This window comes from Stegostoma tigrinum, chromosome 14, assembly GCF_030684315.1.
Source record: "Stegostoma tigrinum isolate sSteTig4 chromosome 14, sSteTig4.hap1, whole genome shotgun sequence".
Classification (NCBI taxonomy): Eukaryota; Metazoa; Chordata; class Chondrichthyes; order Orectolobiformes; family Stegostomatidae; genus Stegostoma; species Stegostoma tigrinum.
Window position 1 is genome coordinate 13,178,808 of NC_081367.1, and position 24,105 is coordinate 13,202,912.

The 24,105-nt window shown below is 40.2% G+C and overlaps 1 protein-coding gene across 2 annotated transcripts in view; it reads left to right on the plus strand.

The window, feature by feature from the left end:
- The window catches only part of plekhb2 (pleckstrin homology domain containing, family B (evectins) member 2), a 37,846-nt gene extending 26,152 nt beyond the window's left edge, over positions 1-11,694 (plus strand). For both annotated transcript variants that reach the window (XM_048542095.2, XM_048542094.2), the window contains exons 7-8: positions 848-965; positions 6,967-11,694. In XM_048542095.2, coding sequence (XP_048398052.1) covers positions 848-965; positions 6,967-7,097 — 249 coding nt within the window. In that variant the 3' untranslated portion in view covers positions 7,098-11,694. The remainder of the gene's footprint in view (positions 1-847; positions 966-6,966) is intronic.
- Positions 11,695-24,105: the final 12,411 nt, after the last annotated feature.

The following is a 24,105-nucleotide window of genomic DNA, read 5'->3' on the forward strand; positions in this document are numbered from 1 at the left end:
CTGGAAGTACAAATACGAGGTCCCCTTTTTAGCACTGGTGTACGTTAATCCTTCAGAAGACTCCAATAAATTGATTTAAATATGATTTCCCTTTGATAAAACCATGCTGGCTCTTCCTGATTGCCCTGAAGTTTTCTAAGTACACAAGATTTGTTCTCTCCCTTCCACTGCCTTGTTTACCACTAATATTGGAATTTTTTTTGCATCTTCTGCAGTGCATATAGATGGAAAATATTTGTTTTTCATGTGTGGTTTACTTCTGATCTAATATTAACTTTCCTTTCTCAGTCTCAGGAGGACCAATATATGCTGTAGTTTATTTCTTTCTAATTGCCTGCAGAGAAACTTGGTATCTGTTTTTACAGTTGTAACTAGGTTCCTGTTCTAGTGTAAATTTCTTCCTCTGAATCTTTTCAATCACTCTTTCTTTCATAAAGATGTAAGCCAAGGCGATTATCTGATTTGCCACTTGTCTTTGCTCTGTTATGTACTTCTTTCCTTAAGTTGGATGCATTCCTGTTATGTGGTCTACGCTGTACATTGCATCCCTGATGTTGACTGCTGAGGGATGAGTAGCTGAGAAGCAATTACAGTTGTCAGTCCATGGTGTGTTTTTTTTCTCCTCTCTTATTTGGGGTCTATTCATTTGGGAGCAATCGGTTTGGATTGAAAAAAGAGGGATGGGCATTGGACACAACTATAATATCATTTAGGAAAGCTGAAATTCGTTTGTCTTCTGGTCGTGTGAGTTTTATGAACAGAGATTGCTTTTGTGATATGGACCATATGTGATGGTCTTCGATGCCTAATATTGGACATGCTGAACAATGGACATAATATTTTTCAGGTTTACAGTTACGATTCATATAGTGGCACTTATGCTGCTCAGCCGCCTCCCACTTCACAAGTTGTCTACACATCCAATGGACAGCCTTATGCAGTGGCCTATCAGTATCCCTACAATGGTGAGTCTATATTTGTAACAGTGACTTCCATCTCTGTTTTTCAGAAGCCATGACTTGACAGACCGTGCAAAATATTTCTAATGGGAAAGCAAGCTGTTTGATTTGAAAATGAGGTTGTAAGCACAGCTTCCAGATTCTAATATAATATTTTGTGACTTCCAACATGTCTGAGCAAATGTTTTGGTAAGCAGCCCGTGATGAGAATTGAACTGTGTACATGCAGAAAGCTTGTGCATTTTCCCTCGTGTGATGCTTTCTATGAGGTCAGTCAGATCAACTCATGAAGCCTGAAGCTACAAACAATAATACAACCCCACAGAAGCTGAATACCTGAAGACACAAACGGAATGTGGAGGAAGAAACACTAACATTTCAGATCATGATATCACTTCATCAGAACCTCTGTGTGGGTCACTTTGGGAGTGAGATTGTGGAGATGTTTCAATCCAGTTCCTAAAAGCAGTGGTGATGGTGGGCAATGGCATGAGCTAGGGGTACATGTTGTAACCTTCGATAGAGTTGTAATTTGTGGACGACAAGTGAGGGAAGGTGATGTGAAGAAGTGGTGCAAGGGATGACTGGCAAGAGGTCTTCAGTAGCTGAAGCTGACGTTTACAGTGTTTTTGAGGTGGTGGTGCTGGTAGCAGCCAGCACAGGATTTGAAGTGGAGTGAGATTCTGAACTAGGGGTTCATCTGTCAGTCATGGTTCAAGCTAAATTTCAGCTGCATCAGCCAGGGCAGTTGATAGAATTCAGTCCAGAAACACGAGAGTGTAAGTGACACCCAGGCAGCTTGGCTTCAGTTGTCTCAATTAATTTTGAAGGGAAACCTCATAATATGGTCCAAATGTTAATGAATGTGGTGTGGAATTGGCAGAGCATGCCACATTAAATACAGAATGACCCTTAGACCTCAAACATTTTCAGTCATGGCATTAGTGTTGAAGATGTTAAGATTTGATGACACTGCTGGTACATTGGTACACTCTTTGAGCTGGAGTGAAATACATAAGCAATGGGAGACATTGTCTTTAACTTCCCAGTCTTCGAATAACAGGTTCACATGTTCTGACTGTTTTAAGCAATATGCTCAAGGTGAAGATTCATTTAGACCAGATTGTAAGATCTCTGTAGAGGCGATGCAGGAGAAGAGTTGACAGTGCCAAGACCAACTAGATGGTTGTCCGTACCCGTATGAATCCAGAGTAGGCCATTCAGGGCCTGCCCTGCTGTTTAATAAAATCATAGTCGATCTGATTGTGGTCTGTCCTCCACATTCCTGCCTAGTAACCTTTTGACTCTGTTAGTGAAGAAAGTCTAATGTGCTGCTGCTACTCTGATTAGATGCAAATGTGTATGTTATTTTAAAAATCCTGTAATAGAAGGGACACTTTTTGGGTTTACAAACAAAAACAGAAAATGCTACAAAATCTCCAGCATGTCTGTTGTATCTATGGAAAGAACTAAAGTTAACACTTTGGGTCCAGGGTCCTAACAATCCCATTGTTCTTGTCATGATTTCTGCGAGCATTTCTTTATCTCGTATTAGAACATAGAACATAGAACAGTACAGCACAGAATTGTGTAACTGTAACTTAGTGTTGACGTTCCCAGTTCAATTTTGCTGTTCTGAAGAAACCTCCTTGATCTGAAACATTATCTCCTTTCTTTTTCCACATAAGCTGCCAGATTTGAGTGTCCCCAGCATTTTTACTTTACTTCCAATTTCCAGCATTGGCAGCGTCAGGCTTTTCTGCTTGGGTTTTTGCTGTCAAGTATTATGTAGTTTCAGGTTCTGGGCATGCGGTGGCGCTGTTGGACCAATCTCCAAAGGCCCTTAAGAAATGTACAGAAATTACAAAGATACAGTGTCAGAGCTGACTTGAATTGAAATTTTGTAATGAGGACTGTACAATTCACAACACATTCATCAGCTGCCAAAAATCCTATTTCCTACCTTCCAACATTTTGTGTATTAAAAAGAAGTCAACATGGTTTCTGGGATCAGTTCTTAACTAGAAAACGAGCAATGCTGTTGTATTCTAGTCTAATTCCTTGTCGAGGCTGAATAATAAGATCATAGATCAGCTGGGAAACCCTCAATTCCATTGATGTCTCTGTAGATCCCACTTTTTTTTAAATCTTCAAGCACACTGGTAAAAACCTATTCTGATCTGCTATTTGCAGAATTTTTAGGCTGTCCTGTCTTTGGGTTTGTTCTTAATAATTAAGTCATCAAGTAAATCCATTTTGTGTTGAGTTCACAAAGCGTTCTTAATTTTGTGAATATAGGCATGTGGGCCATGTACTTGCCTGGGCCTTTCCCTCTTGGACTAGATTTTTGCATTGACAAATGAACTGTGTAAACTGCCAATATGGAATGGCTGTGGAGAATATCTATTATGAGGAGCATGGTATCTGTTCCTCAGTCTTACACTGCTGCAATCCGTTCCTACAGTAACCTCCCATGTTTATCTCATTTATGCCTCCTCCTTGGTTAACACAAGTAATCCCATGTCTTTAGTCCCAGTCAGAATGGCTTTGTGCCATGCCTGTTAGTGCTCCTGTGAAAAAGGTGTTTCTCATTACCTGTTTGAGTCACAGAACTTTGCAGTGCAGAAAGAGGCTTTTTAGCTCATTTGACCCTGCACTGACTCGTTGAAAGAGAAACCCAATTTGCACCAGTCCTCTGCTCTTTCCCCAATCCCTTGCAAATCCCCCTCCCCGCCCAAAGTATTGATCCAATTCCCTTTCAAATGTTACTACTGATAACTGGCTATGTAAAGTCGTTGTCTTCTGATTTTCTACCTAGTTCTTTTGCTAATGATCTCAAATCCACTGACAGGCAACTGTCTGTGTGGAGTTTGCACACTCTCCCCGTGGCTGAGTGGGTTTCTTCTGGGTGCTCCGGTTTCCTCCCACAGTCCAAAGATGTGCAGGCTAGATGGATTGGCCATGCTATGTTGCCCGTAGTGTTCGAGGTTGTGTAGATTTGGGGGATGGGTCTGGGTGGGATGCTAGAAGGGTCGATGTGGGCTGAAGGGCCTGTTTCCACACCGTAAGGATTCTGTGATTCTAATTGAGTGAATGTTTGTTCCTGCTACTGAATCTTCCCATCATTAGTATCAAGTATTCTGGCAAGTGAATGTTGTGTGCAGAGGTGGTATTTGATATTGAGTGACCATCTATAAACTGTACACAGGCAAATCCTAAGTTGTCCTGTCTCACTCTTACATGCACGTGCCTTCTAGAATGATTGTCTGTGTGCCTTTGACATGGTGTATAACACAGCAGCTCCTGCTATGGTACAGGGTTGAAATGAGGCACGACATTGATTCGCAACTGGATTCACCAACATTGCGTCCATGAATTGTAGTGATAAAATAAATCATTTGTGAACTTGCAACAGGAAAGTGAAGACCACGGAGAAGTTGGGACTTGGCAGGGGAGTTGAATGTTTTTGCTGGACAGTTTTTTTTTGGTTGTTGACTAATAGCTAGTTGAACATTTACATAGGCAACCTTTGTGTCAATAATCCATATATAGAATGGTCATAGTTTATTTATCTCCTTTTCGGCCATCTTTTAACTGTCCGATAGAATTATAGTGGTAACACTGAACCTTATCTCATGTTGGTTACCACATTTTTGGATGATGTTGCAACATATTTCATGACTGTGATATTACTGTGGCTTTAAGTATATTTTCTCTTTTTTTTTTGAAGTAGTTTTAAGGCAGAGTGCAATGCAGTCTACAGATCCACTAAACAGCTTATGAGGCCTTAGATTTTTCTTAAGTTGGAACAGTAGAAGCAGCCTGAATGGGCGTGGCTGTGCTCCCACAGAACCATGATTTTGCAGCTTTAACTTTTAGCAGTTGTTGGCATCTTCAAGCAGTCCCTCTTGGTTGCAGCCAAAAGCTGGGGGTTCTCTTCCTGCTACTAGAGTTCCATGTGAGATGATCTGTTTTCTGAATTTGCCTTTTGCTAAAGGTGTTTTAATGGAATTTTACTATATTGTAACTATATTTTACTATACTGTATCTATTATTTTAAATTTTCCAATTGAGTCAAGTTTGCCTCCATCCCTCCTTGTAGTGTGACTGTGTGGTTGAATGTGGTTTGACCAAGCAAATTGCGTCTGGAATGCAACACCTAACATGTATCTTTTAAAATAAGAAAATGTTAGCCTAGACCCTGTCTTCTGAATGTTTTGTGGGGATTTGGTCTCCTCTATAACAGTGATGTCAGTTCCATTTCCTTGGATACTTTTTGTTTGAAGGTGAATGGGAGTAATAGCAGGTCTTGGAGCGAAGTTAATATGTAGTCTGTCTTTAAAAAAGTTTTCAGGAGCCCTAAGCAGACAACAGTGGTATTTATGACCGAACCTGCAGCAACTTTTCTGGAATAAAAATTGGTCTCTGATATCTGCAGCACCATGGATTGAATGCTGTATGTCGGCACACCAATATGCATACTAAATCATTGCTATTTATTTACACCGCCGGTGGGATGAACCCTTCATTGTTCTGATCGAGACAAATAGTACCAACGTATTCAGCTGTTGATTTGTCAGCCAATAAAACTGATGTCACCACAATAGCATCTGCAACATAATTCTGACAAGAAGTGGGCAATTGATGGTATTTGTATTTTAACAAGTGTGTGGAGCATTGTCATAGCAATTACAGTTCAATATAGAATCAAATCTAACTTGAACTCGCATGTTTTTCTGGTATTTATCATTGAAGTGTTAGCCTGGTGGCTCTGTCTCTTTTTGTCCACTTTACTTCTCCTGTTTTGTCGTCCTCCTTCCTCTTTGCCCATCCTGTTCATCCCTCTTTGATTTTCAACTTTAATTTGCTGAAACACCATAGGTGCAAATTTTTTTTTTGAAGAAAATTTTATTTAAAATTGGAAAGTGAGTTGGTAAGCAGTGTAATGTTGACACTGTAATCGAGCCAACTATAAAACTTGTATTCAAACTGGAATTCTCTCCCTGAACCCCTTCCAGACTCCTCCCCCACTTTGGCTCTGGCCCTCTTGCTCTCTTTCCCTCTCTGCGCCCCTGACCTCACCTCCACTCCTGTCTCTCTCTATCATGTGTTTAAGAGTCAACTACATTATCTAACCTTGTGGCCACTTGCCCTAATGCCTTCTGAAACAAAAGCAGGAAAACTTAGAGCTACTCAATAAGTTCAAGTCGCATCTTAATGAGAAAGTGGGTTAATGTTTCAGATCAATGATCTGTTCTAAATATTGAACTTTTTATTTTTCTGTATATTTCGATAGTGGACTGAAATGAGAAAAGGGCAATTTTAAAAACCCAAGGATGATGGAAAGGATTACGGCACTTTTTTTTAATAAAAGCAGGTTTCGTTGTTGTTTACACTGCATCTGCTCACGCAGCAAGAGGGGATACGACAGACAAGGTGGAGCTGTTGTGTGTACAAAGATTTGGCACCAAGTAGCTGATTGATCTGACCCATTGTCAATGACAGCGGCTTTCTGCCTGCCAACAACTGGCTCCCTGACGAGCAAAAAGGTTCACCTTAGTGAGCCCTATTGTCCAGACCGCTACACTGTTGTCCCAGTCTTTCTGCTGCTGACACCCATGGTTTTTTGTCTATAGTCGGGGTTTTAATGAGTGGAATGATGTTGACGGTTCATAATTTTTGCCTTCGCTTGAATCTATGTATTTGTAATAAATAAAAATCCTCGCGAATTCTGGAAAACTAGTTTGTGCTTTCTGTCGACCTGGGTCTAAAGGCAAGGTAAAGGGGGAAGTTTTGCTTACCTTGGTAAAATCTTTGCCTTTTTGTAATGACGCCGGGAATAGCAGAGCTTGTAACTCTTATGAGGCATAACACTCATCAGAATATCTGTGCGGTTCAGTGTCAGATGTTTTTGTGATCCCATTCTGATGTGGCACCATGGGGCACTTTATTGTGTTACGTGTGCTTTAATTGATTTTAATTAGTTTCATGTTCCTTTCCATCTCAGGTCCTTACCCACCACCGACCAATCATGTGATTATTGAAGACCGGCGGCACGATGATGGTGACCTTGCACTGGGCATGGTGGCAGGTGCTGCCACTGGCATGGCATTGGGCTCACTATTCTGGGCCTTCTAGAACTCTGGGGAGCTGAGAGCTCATTTGCTGTTCACATTGCCTTCACTTTCCTGGTAGAGTCTCTCCATGCAGTTTCCACCTTACACCTCAAGTCCGTAACATCTACTGTACTCATATAATTGATCTGTTACTCCATAACACTTTAATCTTATTAAAGCAAATTCTGAAATCTTGAGTGACCTATCTGAGCAAAATCAAGTACTCTACTTATATCTATATAGAGCAAGATTAAAATTAACTTATTTCAAGAAAGCCATGACTAAAAGTATCATGTGTTTCTTAAATTCTAGTTTTATAACTTCAAAAATTGTTCTGAACGTGAATGTGAGATGAGGGAGTTGGAGTGGATTTTGCACACTGTTGTGGGTTGGAACTCCCTTTTGAGGCTGATTTTTGTGTTCAGTCCAGGATATTAAGATGAGAGTTGTTTTTGGATATCATCTCCTGCCCTTTTGACGTGGGATGTATTGTAGCACAAATTGAGCTGAATCTGGGTCTTTCGTATCAAGTGAATGAGTTAGCCTATTGCCTATGTCACGCCCAGGTGTGACATGCAAAACATTTGATGCTTGGTGGGAGAATGTATTTTCAAGATATATTATCCATCTGTTTCGCAACCAGTTAACAAGGGTACTTTGCTATTGAATTGAGAAGTTATGGTCACGGTTGCAACTTGGATTTCCAATGTCATTTGGCTTTTTGTCTCAAAATCACTTTTGGGTTAAGGTTGATCCCTATGTTGGAAAAATTACTCTGGTCACCAAATTTAGATGATTTTCATTAGTTGCTAACAATGGGGTAGAGACCAGTAAATTGCACTCCAACTGTACATACATTTGATCAGCCAAAGTACAGGAATGTGAGAGGTAAAATATGCAAGGTGTCCACATGCTTATTAAATGCTGCTTCCTATCCTGAAGTAATTTGTTGTTTTACCCGAGGAAAGCCAAGAGTGAGGCATGAGCAGCCAGTCTGATGAAAGCCATCTCTACTATTCCCGAACACTCTTCCTTTTGTACCTGATTGAATGTTTGTGTCCGTTGAAGCCAAGCATTTCTCAATGAATGAAGATGATGTCATCTGCTTACACTTTTTTTTTCTTTTCGCAAATAGAGCTTAATGACTTGTACTCTTACCCACCACAGTTGAGGATGCAAAAACAGAAACGAGAGTGTTCTCTGCACAAATATCCGATTTGCTCCTGACCTGTTGACTAGTCTTTTCTGTTCAAGGATCCTGTGTCTGACCACTTTAGTCCTATCTTGTGTCCTCTGGCTTCATTTTCCTGGCTTAGTTCAAAATGTTGTGCTTATGCAACCTGTCCTGTTACAAGTTTGAGAATTGAGATGAACCAGCTGGCAAAGTATGGAGTTCATACTTTCTAAATCTTTCCTCAGAATTTTATACACTGGATCATTCTTGCTGATTCTTCTTATATTCTTTTTGTTTTCCAGTGCATGTTGGTTTGCTCTTGTGCCATTATCACCAAATCAGAGGCCAATGCCTGACAAGAGCAGCATCAGGCCTCTGTATCACTTGTGTCTTGTTTACATTCTCCATCCCAGTGTTTAATTGGCTTTACGTTTTTAGTTCAGTCCATTGCCTCAACTGAGAAAGTGACTTCAAAAAAACTTGCCCCGGCATCTGTCGGTTTTCATCCATTTCTGGATGCTTAAAATGCACATCATTTGAAATTAATATAATTTGTATCCACTCAAACTAAATTTCAGCTACCATTTGCCAGTTTAACTGCATGATGCTTCACTTGTTTGAATAGAGCGATTTCACAAATGAACTCCCAATTAATCTCTCTCCTTTCCAGTTCTGCAGTTTCCGTCTCTGTCAAACTGAAACTTTGTAGTTGTCTATTTACCTATCGCTTTAATTGCTTCAGACTACAAAGGTGGTACAGCCTTTTTGAAGTCTGAAATTATATTTGTCTTATTTTTCAACTTCCTATTTTGTACTCTCTATGCTTAATTTGATTCTTTAAAAGCCATGCTATATGAATTCTTCGTGTGTGTGTATAAATTATAGTTACAAAATGATGTCTCTGTTCTTGTCTATCCAGTCCTCTTCCAATATTCTGGCCAAACCACTGTCATCAAACATGCATACTTTGTGTTTTTGACTTGAACCTGACTTGATGATTTGTATTTAACTTGGCCTTGAAGGTAATGAGACAGTAAATTCAGAAGCAACATAGTGGAAATCAATGGTATTGAAAGATGCGAGATCTAGACACAACCAAACTGTGAATTTAGTGAAGATTGACTGAGAATGGGCACGCATTCATTTCGTAATTATGGCAGGGTACAAGATTCTGAAAGGAACTGTTGAATTGCTTTACCTGTTTCAACTATTGGATATACGTGCTCAGAACAGTGTTGTTGATGGAGAAGCTTGCACTTTATTACTTGTGATGGAGCATGTAACTTTCAGTTTCTAAGCCTTGATCTTCAATCCCATGTAGTTTGAGATGGCTTTTAAAGAATCCAACATAATAGTCTTCACACGAGCTCTGCAAAGCTAGTATTCCCCTTCTCACCCCTGTCCCAGTGAATAATTTAGTAACCTGTATCCCGCTGTGCACCGTGCTACCTCTTTGGGGTAATCAGATGCTTGAGCAGAAGTTAGCAGAGTGTTGTTAAAAATTGACTGTGGGCAAAGCACTTCAGCAAAATACTAAACGAAAAAATTGCTTGGATTTCAACTCGTGTTCCAGGTTTTGACTGAACTTTAAACTGCTTCTGGCTAATCTGGTGTGCCTTTTTTTTAAAAAAAGCTCTGAAATCAGTTTTTTTAAGTGCAAGCTGTTACAATGAATCATTTATCCGTACTAGCCTGAAAATGCCAACTAGTTAGTAGACCAACGGAAGTTTTGAATTTTACCTTTCAAACACAGTGCTTTTGTAGCTCATCTACCTGAGAGAACATCCCAGTGCCCCCCCCGCCCCAGGTTGTTTGTCTGCCATCGGAAGCTGTGGAGTGATAGCTAAGTGTATTGATCCAATCTTTTTCCCCTTCACGCAGGAAGCAGGGAGAAATTGGTACCAGTCACTCAAGGAGTTTTGAATTGGGCTACCCATAGTTTTGGTTAGTCTGGTGCGTTTGGGGAAGATCTAGGGAGGTTCCTTTACAGGCTGAAACACCCTCCAGCTTAAATGTACTTTTCCCTTGATACAGAATAATGTTGAATGACTCCCATTTGTTTTCTTAACACTGATTTTTTTTTTTATCACTGAAGCGAAACAATTCCTTGGCTTATCCCAAAATTAATTTCGAGGCAAATATGTAACACTCCCAAGTGCCTCATGCCATTAGGCTATTGAATGGTAGAGAATTCCCTGATTGGTGTGAACGAGTTGTGATCCTGAAGGGAATCCATGGTGTTGCACCCTTCAGCCTGTATAGGGCTATGAAGGATATCTCTGCTTATCGGGTTTATCACCTGCTGGATCTTGAGCTTACCTTGTGCTGTAAGCTGACGCCTTCAATGAGGAATAGACAATGTCCATCTCCCTTGTGTTGTCTTTTTTTTAACACTAAATTCTGCTTGCCTGTCTTCCTTGGGCCTTATTTTGTATCTGATCCTCTCAAACAGGAAAGCTTTTTCGGATGCATAATAACTGGGGAGAATGGAAGGTGGATTAATGGGGGTTTTTTTTTTTGCCCACAAGAACCGAGCAGTTGAGTAGAAGCAGTGTTTTTTTTGGGGTGAGAGGGTGTGCAAAGTGTCCATATATTGCTCACGGTCTGATGTTCTTCTTCCAGTCAGCTTTTTTGTCAATTAGAGGCTGCTTAGGGTTTTGTTGTGTGTTTTTTTTTTAGTGATTTCCTGATTAATCATAAATTCTGTTTATATGTCACCCTAAATTTTAACTAATAGAGTAACTGAATTATCTAGCGTGCTTTTGTAGTCTTCAGTAAGCTAATGACACTGACCAATCAGAGCAGCTTTTTACCCAGTTAAAAATAAAATCTCAGCACTGAAAGGACAGACCTTGAGGGTGAAAGAAAAATGGCTGAAGCATTGAGTTGTAAGCACTAAATTGTTGACTTGAGCAAGTAGGGTAGACCAGAGAATGTAAGCAGAAGAGAATGCAGTGGGAAGGTGAGGCAAGCACTGAAAGTTGATGTAGATTCTTGTTTTGAAAGTGATATAATGAAGTAACACTGAGTACGATTCAGTGGTTGAAAAGAAGTGTGTGGATTTGGCAGGCATGAATATTTTGTGTCCCTCTTGAATGCTCGCTGCAGTCTTCTACACTTTTATTTTCTCTCATGCCTCCTCGCTCTGGATCCGAGTCTCTCATGTTTTTGCACTAATTGTTGGAGATGCATCCTTTGCTGTGATATTTGTGCAATGTGTGTGTGTGTGTGTGTGTGTGTGTGTGTGTGTGTGTGCAGATGTTGCCTTTTAATACTTTTTGATTATTATGATTAATGATCAGCGCCAAAATGCTTCTAGAAATATTCTGTCAGTAGCAGTTGGGGGTAGGTTGTATTTCTGTGATCAGTGTTGCTGATTATCACCTAAAATTTTTTTGTTTCTGTGGAATGAAATTGTGTATTTAAATAAACTGATTTAATTGTACAGCTGTCCTGTCTCTCATTTTAAAAACCAGGGCGTCCAGTTTCCCCAGATGGTCAGAATTAGAGGTTGGGTCTCACTTCTGTGGTGAAGTGTTGGACAAGCGTCCATAAATGTATGTGAAGATGAGCACTACAACCCTCTTACCCAGCTGAGGCTTTTCTGTTGTTTGTTGTTTTTTGGTTCCTCATTCCCTCTCCCAAAAGTATTAAAATGTTGCTGAATGCACTGTAGAACCCAGCACTTTGTTCGTGATCGTAGAATCCCTATAGTGTGGAAGCAGGCCATTTGGCCCAATGAGTCTACATTGATATCTGAAAAGCAGCCCACTGAGACCACCCCCCCCCCCCCCCCCATCCCTGTAACCCTGCATTTTCCATGGCTTGCCCTCCTGACTGCATATTCCTTGGCACTTTGGGCTATTTAGCATGGCCAATGCACCTAACCTGCACATCTTTGGGAGGAAACCTATGCAGGTGCTAGGAGAATATGCAAACTTCACACAGATGGTCACCCAAAGGTGGAATCGAACCTGGTTAACTAGGGCTGTGAGGCAGCAGTAATAACCAGTAAGCCTCACTTACTTATCACCTGAGCCTTGCTGCAAGTTGGCAGAGCTGGATTATTTGGGAGCCAATTGCTGGACGATGACCCATGAGGCATATGTAATGCAAAGTCACTAACTGTTCCCAGAAGCCTCTTGCAGAATCCTTGCTTTTGTTTATCTTAACCTAGGTAAGTGACTGCACAATCAAAGGTGGGGAGTAGAGATCCCTTGCTATAATACTTGGATTTACCAGAATGTTCATCAGATTATCTTGTGTTTTCCTTATTTCCAGCAAGTGAATCGAAAATACTTTGTCAGACCAAGGATTAGGCAGCGAATCAAGATAACCGAACAGAGTACAAATGAACTAATTCCAGCACAAAGGCGGAAGCAATATAAATACATGAACTGCAAATGTTGGAAATTTGAAATCAAGCAGAAAATGCTGGAAATTGTCATGACAGACAAAATCTGTTAAAACCTATGGGTGACTACCCTTGACAACAAGATTGCATTTGACTGTGTGGCAAGAAGGAGGCCCAGCAAAACTAGTTGGCAGCATGGCGAGGAGGGAAGTAGGCTTAATCTGCTTGGAGTCCTTCCTAGTACTTCGGAAGATGGTTGTGGCTGTTGCAGATTAGTCAACTCATCTCCAGGACATTTGTGCAGCTGCTTGTCAGGGAAGTACTCTAAGCCCCACCATTTTCAGCTGTTTCATCTGTGACTTTCTCTCCGTTATAACGTCAGAAGTGAGGATATGTGCAATTATTGGCAAAATGTTAATAGCCATGAGTGACTCCTCAGGTACTGAAGCAGACCATGTTCAAATGCATCCAGATCTCTGCCATATGGCAACCAGACAGTGACCATCTCCAACAAAAGAGAATGTAACCATTTATACCCCCCAATTCGTCGTCTCCCCCTTGTCATTTAATAATATTATTATTGCTAAATTGCCCCACTGTGAGCATTCTGGGGCTTACTATTGACTAGACTTGCTAAATAAATACTCTGGCATGGTAAGTTGACACACAAGAATTGCAGCAGTTCTAGATGGCACCTACTAAGACTTTCATGTGGCTAAATTCCGGTAGGCAATAAATGCTGGACCTGCCCAGAAATGTCCACGTTCCATGTGTGTAATTAAAAAAAAATTCTGTTCTGTTAAGCAGGCCACTCATTGTCAGCCCTACATTGGTTTGAATGGGACAAGCCTTTGCAGTGACAAAAGTTGACCCTAGCATCTGAGTTTTTACTTAATAATTCCCTCACATTTAAGGCAGGGGCAGTGACCCTCTCCACTTTTCCCCAGGTGGAGCACAAATTGGAGAACTGCAATAAGATTTCTTGCATTGCTCAGCTGTCTCCCTTATTAAACAGCTGAGTCTTTGAGATCTTGCCCAATTTCTTGTGGGTAGCTTACAAGATAAATCTGAGCACTTCAATACTTCTGGGGAAGGAGTGGCAATATTTGAAATGACCTGGAAGGTCTTGAGATCAAATTATTAATTGCTGTCTCTGATGCCCCTTACATCTTCAGATCTTGTTGTTCTGGGTTGGATCCATGTTTTGTTGGTGTGCAGTAACCAATGGTTATTATGTGACGTTTCACTGATAACACAGGGTTTGGCCTAATGAAGGAATGGCAGATTCAGCTCAAAATATTTTCCCTTGGTGTGATTTTGTTGAACAGCAATGCAGAAAAAGGGAGAGATGAGCTAAATGAGTTGTGGCTGTTTAAACAATCTCAGCCATGAGGATGCAAATCTGAGCCAATTAAGTCCAAGCGTGAATCAAACGTTTCTTGTATCGTAGAAAATAGATGAGTACTGTTTCCTTTCTCCTATGCTGTTACTGTAGTCGTATGATCATTTTAATGATTGGAGCTGTGGTGGACTATGTGAAACTCCCCCACCAGAACAACATGGAACTGTTAAATTTTCTAAAAGGAGTTTTGGTGTGTAACCTGATGAATTTTAATATCCAGGCATTTCTTTAGGGGAGAAAATTGCGCGAAGCATAAAATACTTTGAATTTTTTGTCCTCAAAATTTATTTAATTGAAATTTAATTCTAACAATCTTTTGAGAACATTGGTTGTCTTTCCAGAACAGAATAACTAACCTGTGATTTAAATGTTTCCGTTTTGGTTGGACATTGCTGTAGAGTTAGGAATGATTGATTGTTCCTTACATTTCTTCAATGCTCTATGTTCATATCAAGCTGTCAGTAAGTGTTGCTTTTAACAGCTTGCTCATAGCCTTCCTAACCTGATTGAAGATACATTTAGGGACAAGGTTAGGCTTCACTGCACTGTCCAGGACTAAACTGACAACAATGTGATTCTCCTAACAAAATGGCACTTTTCTTCACTTTGCTTCATTTCCTGATGCAGTTGACAAAGTTGTTTTTAATTTGAGCAAGTATGACTGAGTGGCAATATCGCAGCTAAACTGAATCAGACAGTTGAGAGCCTGCAAGGGCTGATCACGTTTGGACTGTCCGTTAACTTCTGCGTCTTTCCATAAATTAATGTCTAACTTTTGAAACATAGGGGTAACTTTTTATCTTTTAAAAAATCACATTTTGAAATGGAAATTTAAATTGTTCAAACTTTGTGGTTTTCATTCATATCAAACACTCATGAGTTGTCTTTTCTATGCTGACCAATTTAGTTCTGTTTTGAATCTATAACCTCGATCAATTTGGACATGTAATCACACTTCTTTGTTTAAATTAAATTGCTTGACTTTTAAACTCTGAAATTTTGAAGTTATTTATTTTGGTTGTATCTTCAGCTTTTCTTTTAGGCTTGAATTGTCATTCCAACTTGATGATTACAAAGCATGTTGGAGAATTTTCCTCTTCAAGAAACTCAAGAAATTCTTTGAAATAATAAATATTTTTCTTAATTTCAAATTGTAATTGGTTGTTTTGTACAGTTATAAGGCCTCTTTCTTTGAAGTATTTTCTGCTTTCAACTGTAAACACTTTTCTTTAAATTTCTTGGAGATATTTGTTCAATACGCTTTGAAATTTATTTAAAGTATTTCAGGTGTAAATCTTGAATCTTTTGGTTAATAAACTTTAACTTTTCATTTAAAAATTTGAGCTGATGGCTTTGCACTTTGCCTTTTTTCTTCAAGTTTTGCATCTTACTCAGCAAGATGAAGAATTTATGGCATTTCTCTTGCTTTCCCCAAATGCCTTTTTGCTCCTCTAAGCAGCATTTTGTGCTTTTTATGCTGTTTCAAATAATTTCTGCTATACCATCATTGTTTTTATTTGCATCAGTCATAAATTTGCATAAATTTAATCTTCTATTTTCAATTTATAGATCTTAATCTCAGTATCAAAATTTCTCCAAACCGGCAATGCTAAACTTTGCAGAGACATGTTTGGTGCATAATGAAAATGAGTACAACAAAATTGATGAGGCTTTGTAATAAGTTCTTTTGAATTAGACCTTTTTCTTGAATCTCTATGCAGTAACACCATACAAGTCAATTTTTTTTATCCTTACAAATGCCACCTGCTTCGTTGGTTCATGAGGTACATCTACTCCTAACTGCTTTATTGAGATTCCCCTTAGTCTTCAAACACTCCTGTGCACCCCACTCCCCAAACCCCAGTTCTGGCTGATGTTGAACTTGAGCTTTTCCAGTCTGAACTGACTGGTTGCTGTCTCTGTCTCTGTGGCCAGCTGATTTGCTCCTCCTCTTTCAGATGGCTGTATTTTTAAAGATGTAACTCACTTTCTGTGCGGAGTTTAAATGTTTTTTTTTCAGATTGCCATGAATTCTTTGCATTGTTGACATTTTCCTCATTTTGGGATGCAGTGCACACTGCTGGCATAATTGTGTAAGAAATGCTGGTACCCAGTTATAACAAGACAATCTGTGGGTAGATATACTGCCACCAATCCTTCTAAGAGATAATTGGAACTGCAGCTACTGGAGAATCCAAGACAACAAAGTGTGGAGCTGGATGAATGCAGCAGGTCAAGCAGCATCTTAGGAGCACAAAAGCTGACGCTTTGGGCCTAGACACTTTATTTTGTGCTCCTAAGATGCTGCTTGACCTGCTGTGTTCATCCAGCTTCACACTTTATCACCAACCCTTCTAATGGTCTATGGGGCTTCTTTGGACTAAACAATGAAAAAGTAACCATTGATAAGTCTTCAAAAAAAGGACATATTTCTGAGTAGCAAGTAGTGTTAGTTGAATAATAAGTCAATTCCATAAGCTCATGCAACTTGAGATGTTCCTATCAAGACTAGTTAACTACATTAATAATAGATGAGTGATATTGTTACCCCCAAAGAAATGGTAACTAGGTCTGTGCTACATGATTGTAGACTGTAAAACTGAATAACTGCAACAAATTGACTAACACATCCCAAGGAGTCACTTATATCCCTTGACAGAGCCAATCCTAAAGCTTCCAAGTTAATCCTTTCGGGCCAATTTTTTTACGCAATGAATACATCTGGTGTTGTAGTATTCCTTCAATATTGAACTGAAATGTCAGCCTTGATAACTCCAGAGCAAGGCTGCAACCCACAAACTTCAGAATCGAGAGCCTTTTAACATTGAGTCCTTTTTTTTTTGTTTAGTCGAATTGTATAGAATTTTTATCCACTTGTTGGGCATGGCTGTGACTGTCTGGGTCAGCATTTCATTGTCCATCCTTAGTTGCCCTTGAGAAGGTGGTGCGGATCTGCCATCTTGAACTGCTGCAGTCTACCTACAACGATATTAGGAAGGGGGTTCCAGGAATTTAAACCAACAACACTGAAGGAAAGACGATATAATTCCAAATCCAGGATGATGAGTGGTTTGGAAGGGAAATTACAGGTGGAGGTGTTCCATGTATCCACTGTCCTTGTTTTCGGCAATAGTGCTCATGGGTTTGGAAAACTGTTTTGAGGATCTGTGGTCAATTATTGCCTCTAATAACATTTACATTTTAGATGCCACCTTTGTCGTTTCCTTATAATAAAGAATTAGGAATAGCTTGCTGAATTAGAAAAGTCAAACATTTTATGAAGTAATGCCTAAAACAAAGATTGATTCCATCAGTGTGTATTTGAATTCTCACCTGTAAGCAGTGTATTTGGAACATCTACAGCCAATGTCTATACTGTGCACGTTACAAAATTAAGCAACATTGAGGAAATTGTTTGGTGCTGAAGTTGCAATATTGCCTCAAGTGTTAGGTACCAAAATGCTCTAGTTTGTGCTGTGAAAGTTCTCTGTCTTTTGTTCAGTTATTAATCACTGAAAATTAACACCAGTTCAGATCAAGTAGTAGACAAAATGAAATCTTTTGTCTAATTCTAACTGATCACTTTTGGCATAAGTGATTCTGGCTGGTTAGGTTATCTCACTTGCCAACTGGAGCAACATTCAAGCAGAACAATATTGTCTGAAAATTGATGGGACAAGTCAGCTGTCTTTACAGTGAATGAGTTATGATGCTGTTGGGCCATTCAAGAACTGCAGCATCACATGCATCTGAAAGCTGTGACAAAATGATGGAGTGCGCTCTTAGCTGTTTGTTTGATTTTAAAAAGTCTTCTGCAGAAGAATTGACAATTTAGGGAAAAATGGAAAAGAATTGTTACTTCAAAAAAAGTAACAGAAAGCAGCAAATGATAGTAATAAAGGGCACATTGTATTATAAAATCTATTGATGTGAAGAAGACAAATGGTTTACAGCAAGCAAGCCTGCTTATTCATCATTAAGTCTGATATGTAATTAAATACTCCCAATGCTCAGAAACATGCAAGCTAGTTTGTTTTTGCATGCAAATAGTTTTTAATGTAAATAACCTTGGGCTCCAAATATTGTTCGTGGAACAGTTCAACATGCACTTCCCTTTCAAAACAGTTGGATAACATTTGAAAAGTTTATATAAAATATTTTGGATGCTATCAGTGACATTCCAAATTCAACTCTCTTTAAATGTCATCAAGCTTCTGAGCAGGTCATAGGAAATGATACACACGTCAAAGAATTTCTCATTGAAATCAGTGGGAGGCTGAGAGTTCCATCCATGGTTTTTTGTTTTCCTTATTTCCAAAAGATATTCAGTAACGCAGTACACACAGGTTAATATTATTGGAATTCCCTTCCCAAGGGCATTGGTGGGTCAACCCACAGCAGGTGGACTGCAGCAGTTTGAGAACCAAGAAGGTTCGAGGGTAGTTAGGGATGGGCAATAAATGCTGGCCAGTCAGCGACGCCCTCATTCCACAACTGAATAAAAAAAGTCTAGACAAGTTAAGGGTTCATGATGTTGGGGTTAGCATGGTCAGAGCATTGGTGAACAAACAGGAAACAGATTTGGGATTAATGGGTCATTTTGAAATTGACAAACAGTAACTGGTAGAAGTACTGAGATAACAAGGTGTAGAGCTGGGTGAACACAGCAGGCCAAGCAGCATCAGAGGAGCAGGGAAGCTGATGTTTCGGGCCTAGACCCTTCAGAAATGAAGGTTTTGAAAAAGTTTCTAGGCCCGCAATGTCAGCCTTCCTGCCCCTCCGATGCTGCTTGGCCTGCTGTGTTCATCCAGCTCTACACCTTGTTATCTCAGATTCGCCAGCATCTGCAGTTCCGGCTATCTCTGGCAGAAGTATGACTGGGATGAGGGCTGGGGATTAAAATAGACCTTAAATATTTACTTAAATGAACGGACTTAACTTCATAATTACAGATGATACAGAGATCGGTAAGAAAGGAGGTTGTGAAGGAAGTTTTCAAAGGGATTTAGATCAATTAAATGAGCCAAAAAATCAAATTGACAAGTGGTGTACGATATAGAAAAATGTCAAGCTATCAACTTTGGCATGAAAAATATCCAAGAAGAATACTATTTGACTGAAAACCAATCGCAGAGTGCTCCACTACAGAGGGCATCTTTGTACACAAATCTTAAAAAGTTAGCATGCAAGTACAGGAAGTAAAGGCATTAGGAATTTTGTCTTTACTGATGGAATGGAATATGTAAATAGAGAAAACATATTACAGCTCTGAGGGCACTTACGAGACCACACCTGGGAATACAGTGTATGGTTCTGCTTTCCAAAGAGCGTCATAGCTGCTTTGGGAGCAATTCTGAAAAAAACTCATGCGGTTGATTTCTGGGATGCAGGGTCTTGTCTTATTAGGAAAGGTTGAGAAAGTTGAGTTTATATTTGTTAGAGTTTAGAAGAGTGCGAGATGATCGTATGGAAACATAAAATATTCTGTGAGGCCTTTACAAGATAGGTGCTGAGAGTATGCTTTCCTTCACTGGGACAATCTAGAACTAGGAGACAGGTTTTAAAACCTGAGATGAGGAGGATATTCTTCAAAGGTTTTTACTGTTTGGATTTATTTTATCCAAATGTGCAATGGAGGTTGGGTCATAGAATTTGTTCAAAGCTGAGTTAAACAATTTCTTTGATCTATAAGCCAGACAGGAAAGTGGAGTTAAGGATATAAACAGATCAGCCATTATCTTATTGAATGGCACAGCAGGTTCAATGGGACAAATAGCCTATTATTACTTACACTAATAATTATAATAACAATAATTACTTATTATTTATAATCTCAGTGTTCTTATCAGTTTGTTGGGAGTAGTCTGTGTGTTTTGTTCAAAAATAACACTTGCCTAGGCTGTGATGCAAATTTTGCTCTTACTGAAGCATGTGAAGGATGTGAATGTACAATGAAAACAGGGAAAAATTGCCCATGCTGCCAGTCAATCCCAGTCACAATAACATGATGCTTCTTTTGTGCTTTGCTGGGAACTGTCGTCACAAAAGACGAACAGAAATTGCTGGAAAAGCGCAACAGCTCGGCAACATCTGTGGAGAGAAATCAGAGTCAAAATTTCAGGTGTAGTGACCCTTCCCCAGAATTCTGAGCAGGCCCCATCAAGTTCAGTGACCCTGCAAGCAGTTTGACCATCATTGCTCTTTTGTACATACTTCTAGATCATATTTCACAGGATATTTCATGTATGTATTGCTGTATTATAAAAGCTATTCACTGACTAGCATCTTTGACAAAATATACTCATTGATACACACCCTGTTACAATAATCCCTCTGACAAAACTATTGCTTCCATGGCTTGGGACATCGTCCTGTTGTTCTTGTTCTCCTGTGTGTTTTTACAGTTTGAGTAGCCTGTGCAATCCTCATACACATTTGTATATAATTTGATATTTGAGCTTTTGGTGATCTGCTGTTGAGTTGCTTTTCAACAGAAAATGTAACAAATAATATTAGGGTGGCACAGTGAGCTAGAACTGCTGCCTCACAGCACCATGGACCTGGGTTTGATTCCACCTTCAGGCAACTGTCTTGGTGGAATTTACACAATCTCTCCATGTCTTTGAGTTTCCTGTGGGTGCTCTGATTTCCTCCTACAGTCCAAAAGATGGGAAGGTTAGGTGGATGGACCATTGGAATTATAGTGTGGCGGTGGGTCTGCGTGGAATGCATTTCAGAGAGTTGGTATGGACTGGATGGGCTGAATGTCCTGCTTGCACGTTGTAGGGATTTCGTGATTCTATGAAAATCTTAGATGATGTATCTGGAGATATTTTGAGGGAAATTGTGTTGGATGAGATCAGCACAGCAAAATGATTAAAACTCCCAAGGAGAGGAATGTCAAGAACTACCATTGACTTAACCCAACCCCGTGCGCGCTTGTGTGTGCGCGTGCGCACCTGTGCCTCTTATAAAGAGTCTGTCTGTGTGTGTGTGTCGTGGTGGTGTTGCTGGTTGTCGTGGTAGCAGGCAGCCATTGGAATCGTAACAACTAGTCATCTTCCAAGACTTGTTAGTGCTACTTGCCCATCATAGTCTGAAGCCTTAACGATTGTAATTGCTTGGCCTTTTCATCTCCTGGTTTGGATGGAATACGAGTGGGACGTGGATTGCTACTCTCTGAAAAATCAGAGGGCAAAGTGCTCCATTATAGCCTACAGTAGTTCCTGTGTGAATGGTGGGCAGGTACTGGACTTAATGAGGAATTAGTTTCATATCTGCATGTGGTAAAAACTTATGCGGAAATCTGTGCTGTTATCTCTACCAACCATATGTTTGGATGATACAATGGTTTGTGTGGGTTTGAGGATCATTGATGAGAGAGCTTGGTTCTAAATCAATGGGAGGTAGTTGAAAATTGAGCCCATGCCCTAGGTACCATTTAGTGGTAAAAATAATTCACTTGTATTTATATAGCATCCTTCACAACTTCACTATGCTCCAAGAGGCTTTACAGCTAATGGAGTATTTTGAAGTGCTATCATTGTGGTCATACAGACTGGGTAATAGTGTTTGCTCATGGTTAATGTTAACACTCAGCATCTGTACACCATGCAAGATTGAGTCATTTTAACATTGCTGAGGAGTGCTCGTTTGGTTTCATTGAAATCATGAGTCTCTGAAGAGCTGCAACTCGGTTATAGCAAAAGAATATACGGCGATAGAATGTGATGTCAAGCTGATTGAATTAAAATCTGGAAATACTACATTGTACATGAGTAGTACCTTGGTTAGGCTTCAACTCGACTTTTGTGTCCAGTTTTAGTTCTCCATATGAAGGGTGGTAATGACACCCTGAAAGAATTCTGAGGAAGGCCATGTGGTTGATACCTATTTTAAATGGTTTCATTTGCATCTTAGAGCTGGGTTTCTTTTTCTCTCTGTTTTTTTTTTAAAATGTAGAGTTTGAAGAAATATGCTTAGGGTCTTCAGACGGAAGAAAGGATTAGATTTAATCCATTTAAGTTGCTTAGGTCAATGAGGACCAGGGAACGTGCTCAAAGTTATAGAAGTGTAGATTCAGTTAGATGCCAGGAGGATTTTCTTTTTAGAGTTGTTAACATTTGGGAGAACTTGAAGGCTCAAAAATGTTTGCTGTAAACGTTGAAAGAAAAAATCTAAATGTTCCCTACTTCCCTGCTTCTCATTGCAATGCATAAAATGTGGAAAATTGCCCAAGTATGTCCTGTACACTAAAAAACAAGCAGGACAAATACAACTCGGCCAACTACTACCCCATTTGTCTCCTCTCGACCATCAGTAAAGTGATGGAAGATGTCTTCAACAGTGCTATCAAGCAGCACCTGCTCAGTGACGCCCAGTTTGGGTTCTGCCAGCGCTACTCAGCTCCTGACCTCATTACAGCCCTGGGTCAAACATGGACAAAGAGCTGAATTCCAGAGGTGAGGTGAGAGTGATAGCCCTTGATATCAAGGATGCATTTCACCGAATGTGGCATCAAGGAGCCCTAGCAAAACTGGAATCAATGGGTATCGGGGGCAAATGCTGTGGTGGTTACAGTCATACCTGGTACATACAAAGATAGTCATGATTGTAGGAGGTCAATCATCTCAGCACCAGGAAATCCCTGCAGAGTTCTTTGGGGTAGTGTCCCAGGCCCAACCATCTTCAGCTGCTTCATCAATGACCTTCCCTCCATCATAAGATCAGAAGTGGGGATACTTGCTGATGATGATTACACAATGTTCAGCTTCATTCATGACTCCTCAGGTACTGAAGCAGTCCATGTTCACATGCAACAAGATCTGGACAATATCCAGGCTTGTGCTGACAAGTGGCAAGTAACATTTGTGCCACACAAATTCCAGGCTATGACTATCACCAATAAGACACAATCTAATCACCTTCCCTTGATATTCAATGGTGCTACCATCACTGAAACCCTCACTAGCAACATCCTGGGAGTTACCATGGACCAGAAACTCAACTGGACGCACCACATTAATAGACCAGCTATAAGAGCAGGCCAGAAGCTGGGAATACTGTGGTGAGTAACCCACTTCCTGACTCCTCAAAGCCGGTCCACCATCTACATGGCACAAGTGAGGAGTGTGATGGAATACTCCCTACTTGCCTTAATGAGTGCAGCCTCAACAACACTCGAAGCTTGACACCACCCAGGACAAAGCAGCCCACATGGTTGGCACTACATCCACAGGCGTTCACTCCCTCCACCACTGATGCTCAGTCCTCAGGCAGCACCTTCAAACCCATAACCACTTCCGTCTAGAAGGACAAGGGCATCAGACATATGGGAACACCACCACCTTTAAGTTCCCCTCCAAGTCACTCATTATCCTGACTTGGAAATGCATTGCTGTTCCCTCACTGTAGCTGTGTCTAAATCCTGACATTCCGTCCCTAATAGCATTGCGGGTCAACCCACAGCAGGAGGACTGCAGCGGTTCAGGAAGGCAGCTCACCACCACCTTCTCATGGGTAACTAGGGATGGGTAAGAATTGCTGGCCAGCCAGCAACACCCACAATCCCACAAATAAATAGAAAACAAAAGGGTAATTTTGATATGAGGGAACTTATCAACCGGGTTTACTGGCACTTGGTTAATCAATTTCAAGTCAGCTGTAGCTGTATTGATAACACTCGCCATCTGAATCAGTATGTTGCAGGGTGAACATCCACTCCAGAGATTTGAGTTCAAAAATCTAGGCTAACAGTCCAGTGTTGTGCTGAGTTAGTGCATGATAGGTAGGAATGAATATACTGATGGGCTTCTGTGCTCCACAGTGTTGTTGCTGTGACCTCAAAGGCGATGTATTGGCATTCTCCCAAGACAGGGGACCCTGTGCAACTCAGAGCTTGCTGCTCTGTGTCCTTACAGTGCAAAATAAACCTACTTAGACATCTGGTCAACTCTCAGGAAAACTCTGTCAAATAATTAACACTGATCTGTCAGAGATGGCATCTTTCAGAACGCATGTTAAATTGAGGTTCTGTCAGCCTACTCAGATGATTGTAGAAGGTCTCACGGCAGTAGTTTGAAGAAGAGCATTGGACTTTT